Raw genomic sequence first — 15,806 nt, forward strand, 5'->3', positions numbered from 1 at the left:
ATCATGTGTTCAAGTCCCTTTTTCCTGTGGCCCTTAAAGTCCCTTGTAGCAATATCTGTCTTGATGAAAACAGAATCATATTTAGGGAAACCTCATATATTTATGATTTATCTGGAGTTTAAATGTGGTTTGGTAAAGACTCTGTTGGGCCTTGGTGGAGATCACTTTTCTATTATAATATTCAATTCTTTGTTTTCTTGCCTTTGATGTCTCCGCATTAAAATGTTACACCAGCGTTTCTTCACTTCCTGTTCATATTGCCTGGGTGGGCGATTTTATTCCTTTTTTTCTGGGAAGCCCTTTATGTGACCTGGTTTATGTGGAGCGTGCTTTACACATAACGTCTGAGTGACTGATCACTTTGCAGCGTCAGGTTCCTCCTGCTGCCTGAGGGCCTCCTGGAGATGTTTCAGGGGAGAAGCTCCACATCTGGAACAATCCTGCAACATTTCACGTGGAGCAGGGAGCTCGACAGCAGCGTGAGGAATTTCACACTGACCACGTGTCGCTGGTCACGAGTCTGATTGTGATGAAACCGAACACAAACGTCACAAACCACTGGATTCAAATATCATCCTAACATCAACAGAAGGAGTTTGGATCACTTGCTCTGACTGGAAAGTGAATCCTGCTTCAACGAATGATTCAGAACAGCTCGACTTCACAAAGAAACAGGAAACTCGTCTTGTGGTTTTATTTCCTCTGATGATGATGATGATGATGATGAAACTGATGAAGATGAAACTGATGAAGCAGTCGTCACGCAGTATCATTTTTATTACATCAGTTACCAAGGCAACATCCCTCTCTTCCTCATGTGAACAGATCAGAAAATATTCATCTTCTTCTTTTTCAGAAATTTCTATTTTCTACAAATGACCGAGACACACACACACACACACAAACGTTTTTGTGTTTTTTTTGTTTCTGAATTTCATCACAAATAATTTGACGAGTGAGATATACAACGAAAGGAGAAATCAACGTTCTGACGTGAGATAATGATCCGATGAGTCTGAACAGAAACTGGGCAGTGAACCACTGACATGTCGACTTTATTCTCAAAACATATCCCTTTGATTGGCAGCTCGATTCAAGTTTGGCCCAAGATGAGAACTCGACTGCAGGAACAACGATGCATTCAGGTGACAGATCAGCCTGTCGGGGAAAAACCAGACCAGACAACAGAAGAAGACATCACATGCCAGAGTTTTTGTTAGTTTGAGTTTTGCTGCATCTGACGCGTTTCCCCTGAACGTGTCTGTCGGTGACGATTCTGTGGTTCTGTGTAAACATTAGAACTTTCTCTGGTTCCTGTCGGCACCGACTGGAAGACAAGCTTGTTGGAACCAAAACTGTGTGTAAGGTTCTTTCCCATCATTGTTTTGTTTTTTCTTCTTTCTGTTACACAATGAAAGCACATGCATCCCTCTGCAAACTGTAACATGTAGAAGTCATCACAGCCTGAAACAGGATCTTCATGGAGGTCCTGACCCGTTCTGACCTCATCCAGAGGCTCTGCTGCGAGGAGGCAGGTGGCCCAGTGAGCTCAGGTGAGAATACAACAGGAAAACGTCCTGGAAATTCACAGTGAGTGAGTTGCTGACGTTTCTAACACATGACACAAAACTGGTGGAATACAAATATCCATCTATTCATTTTCTAAAAGGCTTTTCTTAAGAGCAGCACAGGGGAGCTGGAGCGAGAGGTGGGGTCAGTTTAGAGTCTCCATCTCCATCTCACCTGACCCCAGTGTGAAGGTCTGTGCACGGCAGGAAACCACGCAGACAAAAAGAAAACAAGCAAAGTCCACACAGAAAGACACTGAACAAACTGGGGTTCGAACCAGAAACCTTCTGCTGCAAGGGGCTAACCACTGCACCACTGTGCCCCCAGACCCAAAACATCTCAGCATGATGAGGAGGATCCACAGTCAAAGATAGAAAGTGTTCCAGAGCTTTTCTCATTGTTGTTAACGACTTAAACAATTTCCTGCTTCAAACTCAATCTGCAAACTCCTGAGAAATTCTATCCGTCAGCTGTGGAAAAAATAAGTTGACCCTGACACAGTGAAGACACATACGTTAGTTTTAGTTATGACTAAACAAAGGGATGAAAATGAACTTTAACATGTGTGAGAATGTGACACTGAGTCGAGCAGGTGAGAGGGGACGCGGGGTCGGGCTCTGCAGAGAGGGACACTGAAGGAGGACATTTGGACTGAGACACCCAGCTGCCACTGAGCTTCTCTGCCTCTCGTCCTCGAAACCAAACATCAGGTCTGAGAGGTCGACTCCAGCTCCATGTGTTCACATCACATCATCTGTTGTCTTTCTGAATACTACAGATACAAATACCTCCCACACGATGACTACTCTCAATACTTTGGTGGTAATTATACTGTAAACTGCTTCTTTGTTATGGCCAGACTGTGTAAACCGTCTCCTCTCTCCGTCTCATTGGTTGATTTAAACAACGGGTTCTTCCTCTTTTGCATAAAGCAGCAGATATGAGGAGAGGATGTGAGGATCATAACTGACTTTGCAAATTTAAACTGCTCCGAGCTGCCCCAACTGACACAGATAAGCTAATTAGCAGCAAATCAACCATTCAAAATCCTGAATTTCATGGTCGTGAATCATGCATCAGCTCATCGAGGTTTAATTCAACCATCGAGACTGTTTCTGCCGAGCAAGCAGCTCTGCCTCCGAGACAAACACGACTCACAGGAGGTTTTAGATCACCTCCTTTCTGTCCAGTGTCACTAATTCAACGTCTCAGTGTTTTCTGAAGCTACAGCATCTTCTATGTAGAATGTTCAACTCATCCAGCAGCCGGACACTCGTTGTTTCCACGATGGAAAAGTGAGAAATGAAGAATTAACACAGGATTCAAACTGGTCGAGTGTATTTTTCTTTTCAAGGGGCCTTTAATCTCTTTAATTTCTCTTCAATCACTGGACGTGCTGCTTGAATTCTAATTATAAACTGGAGAAATGGGGAGTTCTAACTTCTGAATGAATAACTTTAGACTTAAAACCTTTTCAGACAATTATATACCAGGAGGGATAACAGGAGTGAGGACCTTGGAACCTCGGCTCTCCAACATGTTGATAAAAGAAAATCAAACTGGGAGGTTGGTGGTGAACAGGATGGAACATGTGCTATGAAAGAGTTCCTCCACCAGTTCTACAGGAGACGACGTGGCTCCACCTTCACGTGTTCATCTTCTCTCAGGTTCGTCAAATCGTCAGTTTGAACAGTTCAGTGATGAACCGGTGGTCGATCCGTCTCAGAGCCGCAGTTCTTCAAGTGAAGCTCCGAGTTACTCCGTGATGTTTCTGTTGTAGTCGTAGGACAGCCGTCGCTTGGCAGCAGCGTACTGGGCGTGCTGATTGGCCGAGGGGAGGCCGGGGGAGAGACGCCGGTTGGTTGGCCGGGGAGCAGGTCGGCTGTCCTGCAACACAATCCAATGGGAGTGAGAGAAGTAAACACAGGAACACAACCCACTGACTAACAACACACAGGAGGAAGTTTGTGAATCATTAAAGTTTTATCTGATCTTATTCATGAAGCAAATATTCAAAACATAAAATTTGTATGTGTTTCAATGTATCATCTGAGTTTAGACTTTCAACATTCTAGTGAATAAATATTGTAAATGATCAAAATAATTTCAGGTTGATTGAAAATAAACATTAGCGAAACTTTTATCCTCCAGTTATGTAATCTATGACTTTATAACTATAATAAAATATATAACTTAAGTAAAGAACCCTAAAATATTAAGTTTCTTTCTTTGTTGGTATTCATAAAGCAACATAATAAAAATAATAATATGATATCTCAATTTATATATATAACGATGGACTTTACATAGGTTAAAAAACATAATAGAGAATAAAAACATGGATAATTTTGTCTCCTTGATTTGATGAAGAAAAGACCTGTGACTTTTGCTGTGTTACTCGTTTGTATAATAGTCTGTGACAGATTAGATGGAATCATAAGCAAATAAGAAAGAAACTCATGAGCAGCTAACAGACGCTTTGTCTCGAACTCCGCGAGGAACCAGATCCACAAATAAAACACTGAAACGTTTCACCCGGTTTCCAGAGGAAAGTTCTGCAGGTTCTGTTTGATGCGTTCAGTGTGTTCCTCAGAAGTGTGAGTGGTGTCTCTGCACACAGCAGCGCTCACATGATTAACATGGAGCTGCAGCATCACTTTACATAGAAGCCCTGAAGCCTGGCACAGGGAACACTGAGCGCTCTGTTCCTGCTCTCACATGAAACCAGGAGATATGCAGGGAAATCGTGTGGGTCAGAGAATCCGCTGTGAAATCGGATTCTTCTCTGACCCAACGCCGGAACATGTCAGCGTGACGCGGGTCAAGTGACACTTTGTGTTGTGCAGCCGTTCCCATGTTTGCTCATGGAGCCGAGGCGTTACTCACGATGGGAGGCGGCTCCAGGTGGAGGGTCGTCAGCAGGAGGTCACGGGACACGCCATTGGCTCTCTTGTATCTCTGACCAATCATTTTGTTCAAGTCGTGGAAACCGTCCAACAGCCTGCGACACGAGTGACACATGTTAAATTACAGATTATAATAAAATACCGGTTTGTTTTCAAACCATCACACTTATATTTACTTATTGTAATTTTGTTTACTTATAGCAATATAAATAGGTTCAGTATGGATACTTATTTAAATACAGTGAGGAGGTGTAACACATTATTGATTGACCTCAGATATGTAAAAGGTTGTTGTTTATCAAATCAGTCTTTAAACTTAAAAGAAATAATGACATTTATAGAAATATTTATATATATTTGTTTATAATTTTGACCATATCGTCCAGCACTGATCATATTTACAGTTTATCTTTATTCAACCCGAACCGGCTACACACTCGCATGACGTGTGTGTGAAAAGGTCACAGACAGACTGACCTTTACAGACAAAAGTTTAAAATATGGATAGGAAATATTTAAACCTTTAATTTGAGATCAGAGGCTCCACTTCACAAACGTCAGTGTTTCAGGAAACAGTACTGGTCAAACTGTAACAGGCATCGAACACCTGCAGTTCACCACATTTACCACTTGGTGGCTACAATTTAATATACTTCTATGGATGTGTCCAAGCTGCACATGTGACCAGTTGAAATGAGGCCTTTGTTTGGAAACCAAACATTCACTAAGCACAGCAGGAAATCTAAATGTTATGTGGTTATGTTGACACACACGCGATGTGGACCCGGTGGAGAAGAAGGACGTCTACGTACCCCTGGTCCTGGCTGGCTCCGCCCCGGAGGAGCTGCGTCAGGGTGGGAACAGGGTGGGGGTCGCCCTGAGGGGAGCCAGGCGGCGAGGGGAAGGCCTCAGCGAAGACAGACGCCTGCAGAGGAGACAGACGGACAGAGAGCGAAGCATCAGAGAGACAGTTCAGTATAACAGTGTTTTCATCTGCCTGCTGAAGGAAGAAGAGCAACCGGATTATTAAAGACCTCTTTCACCCCAGCAATAAACAGTTTTGCCTGCTGACGTCTGGCCAATGGTACCACAGCATCCGGGCCGGCACCACCAGGCTCAGAGACAGTTTCATCCCCCAGGCTATAAGACTTTTAAACTCCTCCCACAACAAATAACCCACTAAATAAGCACTGTGGCATATTTGCACTATTGCACAAAATTTCACTACTGTTTTTTCTTTTTTCAGCTGTATTTATATATTTAGATATATATATTTTATCTCATATTTTAAATTGTTGATATTCTATTTTACACTATTTTATTCAAATTTAAAAAAAATTTTTTTAAATCTTGAGCATTGTTAGAAGAGAGCCTGTGACTCAAGCATTTCATTGCCAGCTTAATTGTTATCTCTGTGCATTTGATAATAAAACTCTTGAATCTTGAGGAGATTTCTAGACTTTGCCAGACCACAGACATAACGGCAGATGTCAGTGATTTTTAACTCTGGTTGTGGGTTTTATCCAGTCAATTTTAAACATGTTTGATTTTTATGATTGGAAATCACAGAGTTTCCAGTTCAGCTGGTGACATTAGAGTGATGTCTGTGAGTGCCTCAGACGAAAATGATCATTTGACCTCATAATGCGTTCAGATCAACTCGTAAAAGTCTGTGAGTGATTTGCTTTCGTGCAAACAGGCACTTATTGGTTCTCACTGAAGACGTATGAACACAGATACAACCGTACCAGGTTCTGATTGGCCGACAGCCTGTCTCTCCTCGCCTCCACAGCGCTGGTCGGCCACCACGTTCCCGCGGCGTCTCGACCTTCATCTGCCGAGGGAAAGGCCGTCCAGGCGTCGTCTGTTTGGTGGAAGGAGCTGTCTGTCCAGCCCTGCGTCCACTGGGTCGAGTCCCCGGCTGCTTCCAGACACACACACACACACACACACACACACACACACACACACACAGTTATAAGCAGAGATATAAGGATCTTACACAGGATCAATTTACTGAAGATCTCCAGTCCTGAGCAAATCAAACCAGAACTATCTGAAAGTGCAGAGGTTTCGATTCTTGTACTCTGGCGTGAAGTGAAGTTACAACTTGGCAGAAAACTCCAGAGCAAACTTCTGACAGCACCTCTGCCCATAAACCCTCCTCTGATAAGCCTTCAGCAATAAGTTATATAAAACCGGGACATAAACTGAGATGATCTAAATAATGAGCAAACCTCAGCTCAGCCTCGTTTAGCTCTGCAGAGGAAACTGGGCTTGGAGGTGATTATCTGACAGCAGCATAATGAGGGAACATAAAGACTTGTTAACACTGAGAGAGAAACACAAAGGCACAAACACACACAGGCTCAAAGATGCCAAAGGCCACATAAATGTGTCACACATGTGTCACAAGAGCCAGTTCGTGACTCACTGAACTGGGAATGAGTCTGAAGTCGTTATTCGTCACCGTGTTTTCTTTCTTACACAAAGAAAAATCTTCTGGATCAGCTTCGTACAATGAGCAACGAGATCCAACATTTCAAAAAGACACATTTCTCCCTGAGTTGGAATGGTTTCATTAACTCAGTTTCATCACATTAGGCTAAATTGTGCTTTTGTTCCGAGATTTTTGTTCCTAGTTTGAAGTGGACATCGTTCAGCTGGAAAAAGTAACGCAACAAACCATAATTTAATCAAAATCAAACCAAAATCAGGTTCTGGCTGTTAAACTTTGAACTTTTAATAATAAAAATACATGGAAACCAACTTGTCCAAACTTTAAACACTTTCCAACTCCATGTCTGAGATCAACTTATCTCGAGAACCGTTCATCTTATCAACTTCACACTAAACTCTGTATCCAATTCTACCCCGGAGGTCATGTCTGAAATAGACTTATAAAGAAAGTGCAGTTTCCTATCTGGTGCAATTTGGACCGACGACTGATTCCTCAGGTTCTGAGTCGAGCTCCACTGAACTTTGAACAAACAGGTGAACAGCTCTTTGTGCAGCAGCAGCAGCTCTTTAGTTGCTCAATCGCTGCAGGTCACTTTCACGGATTCAGACAGAAAAACTGCACCCAGCATCACCACAGGTCAAAGAACCAGCCCAGTTCAAACAGGCAGGTTCAGAACGGCCACTTCACTGGTTGTAGTAAAATGTCTGAAACTTACAAACTGCACCGTGGCCCTTTAAACCTGAGCGCATGCACACACACATTCCTGAAACTGTACAAAAGGTTAACCTTGCACTAAACCTCGGAGTGTGTGGGGACTCCGGCGCAGCCACACAGGAGCTGCTGATGTCTTCATGTCTCTAAATGTGCTTTTCTGACAAGTTTCAAAGTCTGTGCTCGGCTACTGACGCCGCTCTGGGTCCGACCTGTCATCACTGACCAAATCTCCTCTGTCACATGTCGACTGACTGAACTACAGACGCCAGAGAAATGCTGGAGGAGGGAGAGAAAGAGGGAGAGATAGAGAGAGAGGGGGGGGGGGGGTTGACAGAAAGAGAGAATGACAATCAGGAGACTCACCGACACTCGCTCTGCTCCCACAAGGCACTGGGGCAGACATGGTGACCCCCCCGCCGCAGGCCGGCTCTCCTTCCGCCTGTATGAACACTCCAAACTCATCTTCCTCCTCCTCCTTCCTCCTGTCTGCAGCGGCCACGGTGGAACCCCTCTCCTCCTCCTGCTCTCTCCCGCAACTCCTCTTCCCTTCCTGACCTCCGTCTCCAACCGGCGCTCTGAGCACCTCCTCCTGCTCCTCCTCCTCCTCCAGACAGGGCAGGCTGGTTGCCATGGATCCCAGGGGGGGCGGAGAGGGGTCAGGATTAGCCGGGGTCGGTGCAGGAGAGGTGGAGGGATCAGAGCAGGCGTCATAAGGGAGGTCAGAGCTGCTCCCTCTGTTCTCCTCAGGACGTCTGACGCTGCAGGTGTCTCCATCGCTTTCCCTCCGTCCCCTGGATCCGTCCCCTGAGTCCTGTCGCCTCCGCTCATCTTCTGCTGGACAGTTCTTCTCCACGTCTTTAGAACTGTCCCTCAGCGTGTCACTAATGTTTGTCTCCTCCCTTGTGTGTCCGTCCAGCTCCCTCTCCCTGACCTCCTCACTTTTCTCCTCTGACTCCAGCTCGTCTCTCTGCTCAGACTCTCTTCTCCTGCTGTTGCATCTGTTTTCTATTTCGCTCTCGAGGATGGAAGGATCTTTGAGACGGAGAAGTGAAGATGAATCTTCTCTCTCCTCTCTGTCCTCATGTTTGCAGAAGAGCTGAGGTTTCATGGTTTTCTCATAAGGCTCATCCTCCAGCTCCCCTTCATGATGCCTCTCTAGGAGCTCTGCTCGGCTCTTCTCTTGTTCTTTCTCAACCCAACCAGCCTGGTGGTCAGCAGAGCAGACGCTGCCCCCTGCAGGCGTAGAGGACTCAGGGGAGACAGGACGGGTGGAGACAGAGACGTCCTCGTAGCAGTCGGAGACAACACAGAATTCAGCAGGAGTCAGACAGACGGTCCTTTGCTCCTCTTCACTTTCAGCGCTCTCCCTCTCTGCTTCTGCACAATCAGGAAATCCATTTACATTATCCACTTTGTCTTCACATGGATTTTCAGTTGCTTCTCTGTCGTTAGAGCCTCCGCTGTGTCTCGATTTGAAATTGTCGGTCAAGTGTCCGGACTGGACGTGAAGGATGTGATTGTTTCCGTCACGTGTTTTCAGAATCTCACAGTTTGAATCCTGCTCCTCCTCTGAACAGTCGTGACTCCTGGGAGCGGTTTGCGTCTTCGGCTCCTCGCTGGCGGCCTCTCTAATCTCTCCACCATCACAGCCCCTGAGGGACTGGGGCTGAAGGCAGCTAGATTCTAGGTCAGGGTTTGCAGAAGCCAAAACAGAATTAGAGGACTGTAACTCCACTTGCTTCTCCTTCCTCATTCCTCTGCCATCTTCTGTCCTCGGACCCTCACCTCCCTCGCCTTCATCCTGGCTCTCCCTTCTCTGCTCTCTCCTTCCACACTGAGAACAACTTTTAGCAGAAACATTGTGGCAGCATCTAGGACTTCTGCAAACTCCCTCTTTCTCTTTCTCCTGCCTGGCTCTCCGGCCACCCTGCTGCATGCTGGGAGATTGTTCACTGTGCAGGCCTCCTTTGTCTCGCTCTTCCTGTTTTTCTCCTGCAGCTCCCTCCCTGCTCCTCTGCTGCCTCTCTATGCTCACGCCTGTTTTCTCACGTCCGGCTGCGTTACCGGACTTCCTCCATCTCCGGCCTGATCGCACTCGAACCCGGTTGGCTCCGGCCTGTGCCGGCAGATTTGACCCGTTGTCCCTCCTCCCGGGTGGAGCGTCTCTGCCTCCGACTCCTGTCTTCCCTCTCAGCCATCCTCCGACCCCGCTGGAGGCTGCGTCGCTTGTCCTCCCAGGACCGGGTTTAGCGGTCGAGTACAAACAGCTCCCCTTCTCGGTCCGCAGGAAGAGGCACTGAGTCTGCGTCTTCCCGCTGCCCTCTGAGGTCTTCAGAGTGGCGACCGTTACCAAAGCTCCAATCCCAGCCTGCCTGGCATCCACCCCCAAGGGAAGCCCGTACCCCATCCGACCCCACTCACCACTCAGGTGCACATCCGCAGGCCGGGGGCTGGCAGTTGAGCCCTTGTGGCCTGCGGGCGGAGCTGTGGGGGCCTGACCACCTCCCAGAAGACCACCAGCCTTGCAGCGGTTCTTTGAGCACAGGGCCCAAGCTCGGAGGCCCCGGATCAGCGGCAGGTCTCCCAGGCCCAGCTCCAGGCGGCTGGGGAAGGGCAGGGAGGCTCTGGAGCACTTCTGGAGCATCTCCCGGGTGGAGCCCGACACATTCAGACAGGGGTAGTTGTTGTTGTTATTCTGCTGGAGCATGGTGCTCGTTGTTGGCCTCATCTATGTTTTATCAGTTTGTCCTTTATCAAAATGCAGCCTGTCAGGTCGAGCTGAACTCGGTGAGAGGAAACGCTGCCACTATCAGGAATCTATTCTTGATTCAGAGCGTGACCATGCATCGGTAAAAAGATTTAGAAAGAACACAAAGGGCATCATGAAGCAGCTGGCATCCTCTGAAGAGACAAGTCTTAGTTGCATGAGATTGTATCTTAACAGTTTTGGACAAGAAACAAAAGGAGTAAATCAGAGTCAGTTGTTTTGAGGAAGGGAGCTGGAGCTGCTCCTGATCCTCTGATGAGGAGAAGAGACGCTCAGGTCAGACGTGGAGCTGTCAGCGCTGATGATGGAGAAGATAAGGAGAAGTTTCCTCCTCAGTCCGATGCTCCGTGACGGCGTCTTCGGATCCTCGCTGCTGTCCCCGTCCACGAGCCTCTCGTCACTGTGGACTGACTCAGCTGTCACTCAACAACCTGCAGGGGACAAGACAAGGAGATCAGGAGTGTGATGGACGAAAGTGACCTGTTATCACAAACAGCAGCAAAGTGGTGTGATGTCGTGAGGATGGCATCAGGAAGCTCGCACAGAAACGTCAGAGACTCTACGTCACTGATTTAGTTTGACTTTGGTTTGGCTCTGTGGATTTCAGCTGTTTGTGGACGAGGGAGTTTGTCAGAGGTCAAACATTCGAGTCCAAGCGGCTCCTACACAAACAGGCCTCCGTTTGATGTCTAAATAAATGCATCCGCTCACCGTCCATCACGGTGCCGGCTCAATTATCTGTTGCATCAGCCACAGAATCATATCAGGGAGCGAAGAGGAAAACGCCGGTGACTGTAATCCTCTGAACACCCACTGCTCATGCCCACACAGCTGAGAGGATCTACTCAAAGTGACTGAATAAGCAGGGTTAGCCTCCTGTGATGAAGAGGAGTCAAACCACAGGGAAGCAGCACCACCTGAGAGGAAGAAGCCTTTTCTCACCTCAGTGTGTGGATGTGGATGAAGAGTCCTCCTCTCTGCCTCCTCGTTGTTTACAGGAGCCTGTTCAAGCCTCCCTGGAGATGGAGCATCCTTCTCCGGGCTCAGCATCATCCGTCCACTCGGCCTGCATCACCACCACCTCCTCCAGCACCTCCTCCGGTACCTCCGCTGCTGCTGCTGCTGCTGCACAACCGACCCGTCCGACGCCGATCAGCTCCGTCCCATCGCCTGGATTCTGAGGCCTAGCTCAGCCTGGATGTTCGCTGCTTCGCTCCGTGTCTCGGTCACTGCGCATCAGCTCCTCCGCCGCTGAGGCTGCACCGCGCGCCGCCGCATCTCTCCGCAGCGCGCACGATGACGGAGCTGCTTCCTCCCGCAGCCCACTCACACGCAGGGAGGGCGATTCGTGCCACACAGCGGCAGGGAGAGGAGATGGCAGCGGAAGTGTATGAGGGGTTGTTGATGCCACACACAACCCGCTTTTCCACTGGTTCAAAAAACGACCTGCGGGTAAAACCTGGATAATTGGTAGTAACTTTAACGAATTACTAATTTTCAATAACTTGCCCAACACTGGTCCTGAACAGTGCACATGAGAAGTGTGAAGCTGATAGAATGAAGGGTTAAGATAAGTCGTTTTCAGACACAACCTCCGAGTAAAATCTGGAGAATTGGCGCCGGAGTTTACCCAGATTTTGACTTTCACACATGCACAACACAGCAGGAGGTTTTCTGGACAGGAAGTGACATATTAACTCCACTGCAGAGATCACGTGATCACGTTTACAGCGTCATCGTCGGCTCTGATCAACACAGACTCTCTGGACATCGTTGTTGTTTTATTCTACGTGTGTGTCACCTGCAGATTTTTTTGTTTTTTCATCTGTGGCATTTTACAAGTGTCATCAACCCCCCCCCCTTCCCTTTGGCAACTTACAGGGCGTCTGCACAAAGGGATCAGAGAGTCTGCAGACTGTGCACTGCCCTGAGTGTGTGTGTGTGTGGGGGGGGGGCACTTATATAAAACCCCGGCATGTCAACTCCATTCAAGGTTATGAGATACTAAAATATTTAATGTTTTATTTACGTACAAGCTTCTACGTCAACAGAGAGAAACAAACCGTAGAGCTGAAGCTTCAGTCCCTCCCTCCTCTGTTCAGTGGCACTGTTTCCTCCTCATACAGCATTAATCTCCACACACACACACACACTGACACAGACACACACCCTTGAAGCCTACGTCGCACAGCATCATCACAGCAGCAGATGAGTAGATGGGAACACGCACACACACACACACACACACAATGGGATGACGTCATGCACCCTGTGAATAGTTTATCACTCTCTCCTCCTCTTCAGGCAGTTTTGGTTCACCTGTTTCTTTCTGTGTCTCTGATCTGCAGCAGTTTTCTCTCTCTTCTTTTGCACGGTGACTGATTTGAGTTGAAGTTAAAAAGGGGAGAATAAGGATCATCTTGCTGTGTTTGCTGTGTGGAAACCAGTTTCTATATTTAATGTACAAGGCACTAAAAGCAGCTCAGATCTATAGATTCATGGTGTTGGTGCCAAATTCTGAGCCCTGCACTTTCTGCAGCCTCAGCAGAAATCCAGATTTTTCGAACCAGGCTTCGTCTCTTCAGTCCTCAACTGTCCCGTGTTGTTAAACCGTGTCCACTGCATCGTCACAACTCTGTTCCTAACTGTTCATGGAGTGAAAAACAATTTTAGCGTGGATCAAAAAGATCAAGGAAACATGTTATTGACTTCTTAAAAATTGCAGAGTAGGATTAGTTTTGAGATATAGATTATAATAGTGAAACAGTAATTCAAAATTTTGAAGAATAAGTGTCTGATTTCTCATTTTGTATTATCAATGTGTGTGGGTTTGAGTCCTTTGAGTTTAACCTAGTTAAATGTTATTCTTTCTTTGACTCTTTGTGATGACAATGAAAACCTGAGAAGACGACAACGAGCTGAAAGCTGCTTTCAGTCGATGTGAAGGTCGAGACACGAGTGAACAATCACTGAACCATTTTTCGAGTGAATATTATTTTATTGATGAAACATCTTAACCAACTTTCTTTCCAATGCAGCTTTGACAAAAACACTTGGCACTGAAACCCTTATAATCTAGAAAGAAATGTGAAGACTTGATTAAACCAGAAAATGTAAAATCTTCATAGACACAGAAGCTACTCGGTGTGCGTCACCTCCACGTGTCACTAAACTCTTTCTTCAGGAATTCTTTTATCACACGATTTCATTCCTTCTACCAGCTGAGTAAATAAATCAGGTGATAAAGTTGTCATTCTCAAATGTTTCACATCCCCATGAATAGTTGTTTTTAGTCATCAGATTAATGTCACATTTTGCAAGTAAATGTCTAAATAAGTAATGTGGCAAATTTATACTTTTCAAAGGTAAGTTGTACTGCATTTGCGAGTGAAACTTTAAATATGTAATAAATATTCAAAAGACAACATTTTCTCCCTCAAAGCAACTTATCTTTTAAATGGATGATACACCTGAAAAGTAAGGGGTAAAGGAACCCTTAGTAAAATAATTATTAATCTGTAATTTGAAATGCAAGTTAACCTTTGTTGTCATTCTTGGAAATTTTCATAGAAAAAACAGTAGAATTATTAAGAATATTTTAATATTTCTTATTTTTGATCCTCTCTCTTCTGTCTATGGATTTACTTTTTTATGTGATGGCCTTTGTAAAAAGCGGAAGGCTTGCCACTCCTTAGGCTGTGAGTCATTGTAGCAGCCTTAGTGATTTTAGAGGTTTATTTTAGATATATCTTTACCTAAGCAATAGCATTTACCCATAGAACCCGAAATAGCCTCCCAGTCTGCTGTCATCAAAACATCAACATCACTCAGGAGGTGTATATTTAATATACAGTGGTGTCTTTATCTGGCAGTGTACAGTAAATACATATAATTGATTAGCAGCAGGTTGGCTTAAATGTCAGAGAGCAACCTTCAACCAGGCGGTCACAGGTTTGATCCCCACAGCAGATAGAGCGCAGAGTGTCCTGCCCACTCACTGGGACTATCTCTGGGTAACAGCACCAGCTAAGTGAGTCAAATATAAAAACTATGGCAGAAAATGAGAACAAGCCCTGATCCCAAAAAGCTCACACTTTTCCTTCAAGACAAACAAAATATGTTATCAGGTCAAAAAATAATATAACTTCCACTCCTGACTCTGGTGAATATGAAAATAATTACATTTCAGATTGAAGGGCTACCGCTTCAAAAAAGCAATTTAAATAAAGTCATATTTACATAAATATTACTCTGGCCTGTGCTGTCGTGGTTCAAAATGAATTACTTTGAACTAATCATAAAATCACAGTCAAATCCATGAAGCTGATGTAAGACAATGACTCATTCCAGCGTTTTGTGAACACACACAAACAACAATAAATAAAGAAGCAATCTGACGTGTTTACATTCAGAGTGAAACCTTTAAAAACCAAACGAAATCCAATAATAATCAGGACTAAACTAACTGAACAAAATAACAGCCACATTTAAAATGAAAAAAAAAGGAAGTATATATGATATAATAGTAACAATATTGCTGGTAGATGAAATGTCATTGCTTTTCATCACGTTCATACTTAACCTATTGAAATATAATGTAAAAACTTTTCTTTAAGAGAGGTTTGCCACGTTGCAGGCGGAGCTTAACGAGAACACTGCAACCTCACCAAAGAAAAACAAAACAATTGAAAAGACGTCGAAGAAATCATGATAGCGTCCTCAGTGTTTGAAGTCTGCCTCTTGCTCGGTTGTCGTCACGGTGGTCGAGGATTCACCTGTTCGTGTTTCAGTGGAAACCAAACACTGGGTGACTCGGGTGGTCTTTGTCACCGTGGTGAGAGTTTCCGACTCGGTGGAGGACACCTGGTGCTCCTCTGAGCTTTCCAGGGTGGTGAAGTCCATCCCCGAGGTGTGGAGGCAGAAGGATCCCAGGACGTCGGCCTCACCTCCCAACTCCCCCTTCCTCATGGCCTGAGGAGAACCCTCTGGGGTTATCCGAAGGAAGCCTGGGGCCGAAGGAGAGGAGACAAGGACAGGCAAAGGAGGATAGGTGGAGAATTCAAGAGGGGAGAGTGGAAGAGAGGAAAGGAAACTTAGTCTTGGGTAGCAGAGATAAAATGGGAGATGATATATTAATTATTTATGGAATAAAAACAGGAAAACATCAAAGGTTAAAGGATAAATTATGTATAATGTCAAGTATTTTGCAACTGAACATATGGTTATGTGGAGATTAAAGAATATCCGTATTACACATTTGGAACATGAGTTAGTTAGTCAGAGTTCTTGTACTCGAAGAACCTTATGGTTTATTCTTCCAGTGCTTGACCTAGATACTACGAGTGCACCAGATCAACCCGTTGGCCATCGTTTACTCGTTAAGTCATTT

General features: G+C 45.6%; 2 protein-coding genes across 5 annotated transcripts in view; both read right to left on the bottom strand.

The window, feature by feature from the left end:
• Positions 1–3,324: 3,324 nt before the first annotated feature.
• Positions 3,325–10,057, bottom strand: si:ch211-14c7.2 (DNA ligase 1). Its single transcript, XM_053423078.1, has 5 exons — positions 8,014–10,057; positions 6,224–6,396; positions 5,288–5,400; positions 4,456–4,570; positions 3,325–3,456 (listed from the first exon to the last, which is right to left on the bottom strand). Exons 1-5 carry the CDS (start codon positions 10,055–10,057, stop codon positions 3,325–3,327), a joined length of 2,577 nt encoding a protein of 858 aa, XP_053279053.1.
• Positions 10,058–13,392: 3,335 nt separating this feature from the next.
• The window catches only part of prx (periaxin), a 30,173-nt gene continuing 27,759 nt past the window's right edge, over positions 13,393–15,806 (bottom strand). For 3 of the 4 annotated variants that reach the window (XM_053421954.1, XM_053421955.1, XM_053421952.1), the window contains one exon: positions 13,393–15,423. In XM_053421954.1, the coding sequence (XP_053277929.1) occupies positions 15,137–15,423 (287 nt within the window). In that variant the 3' untranslated portion in view covers positions 13,393–15,136. Of the gene's footprint in view, positions 15,516–15,806 lie in introns of all 4 variants that reach the window. The other variant, XM_053421956.1, reaches the window with a different exon arrangement.

This window comes from Pleuronectes platessa, chromosome 5 (genome assembly GCF_947347685.1).
Source record: "Pleuronectes platessa chromosome 5, fPlePla1.1, whole genome shotgun sequence".
NCBI classification, from domain to species: domain Eukaryota; kingdom Metazoa; phylum Chordata; class Actinopteri; order Pleuronectiformes; family Pleuronectidae; genus Pleuronectes; species Pleuronectes platessa.

Bases quoted from the DNA above. Each gene is read 5' to 3' on its own strand.
- si:ch211-14c7.2 (XM_053423078.1), bottom strand. From the start codon at position 10,057: ATGGGGTACGGGCTTCCCTTGGGGGTGGATGCCAGGCAGGCTGGGATT. The intron at 5,401-6,223 runs GTACGGTTGTAT...TCTCCTCTGCAG, and splicing joins TGTCGGCCAATCAGAACCTG to GCGTCTGTCTTCGCTGAGGC. The intron at 3,457-4,455 runs GTGAGTAACGCC...ATTGTGTTGCAG, and splicing joins ACCTGGAGCCGCCTCCCATC to GACAGCCGACCTGCTCCCCG.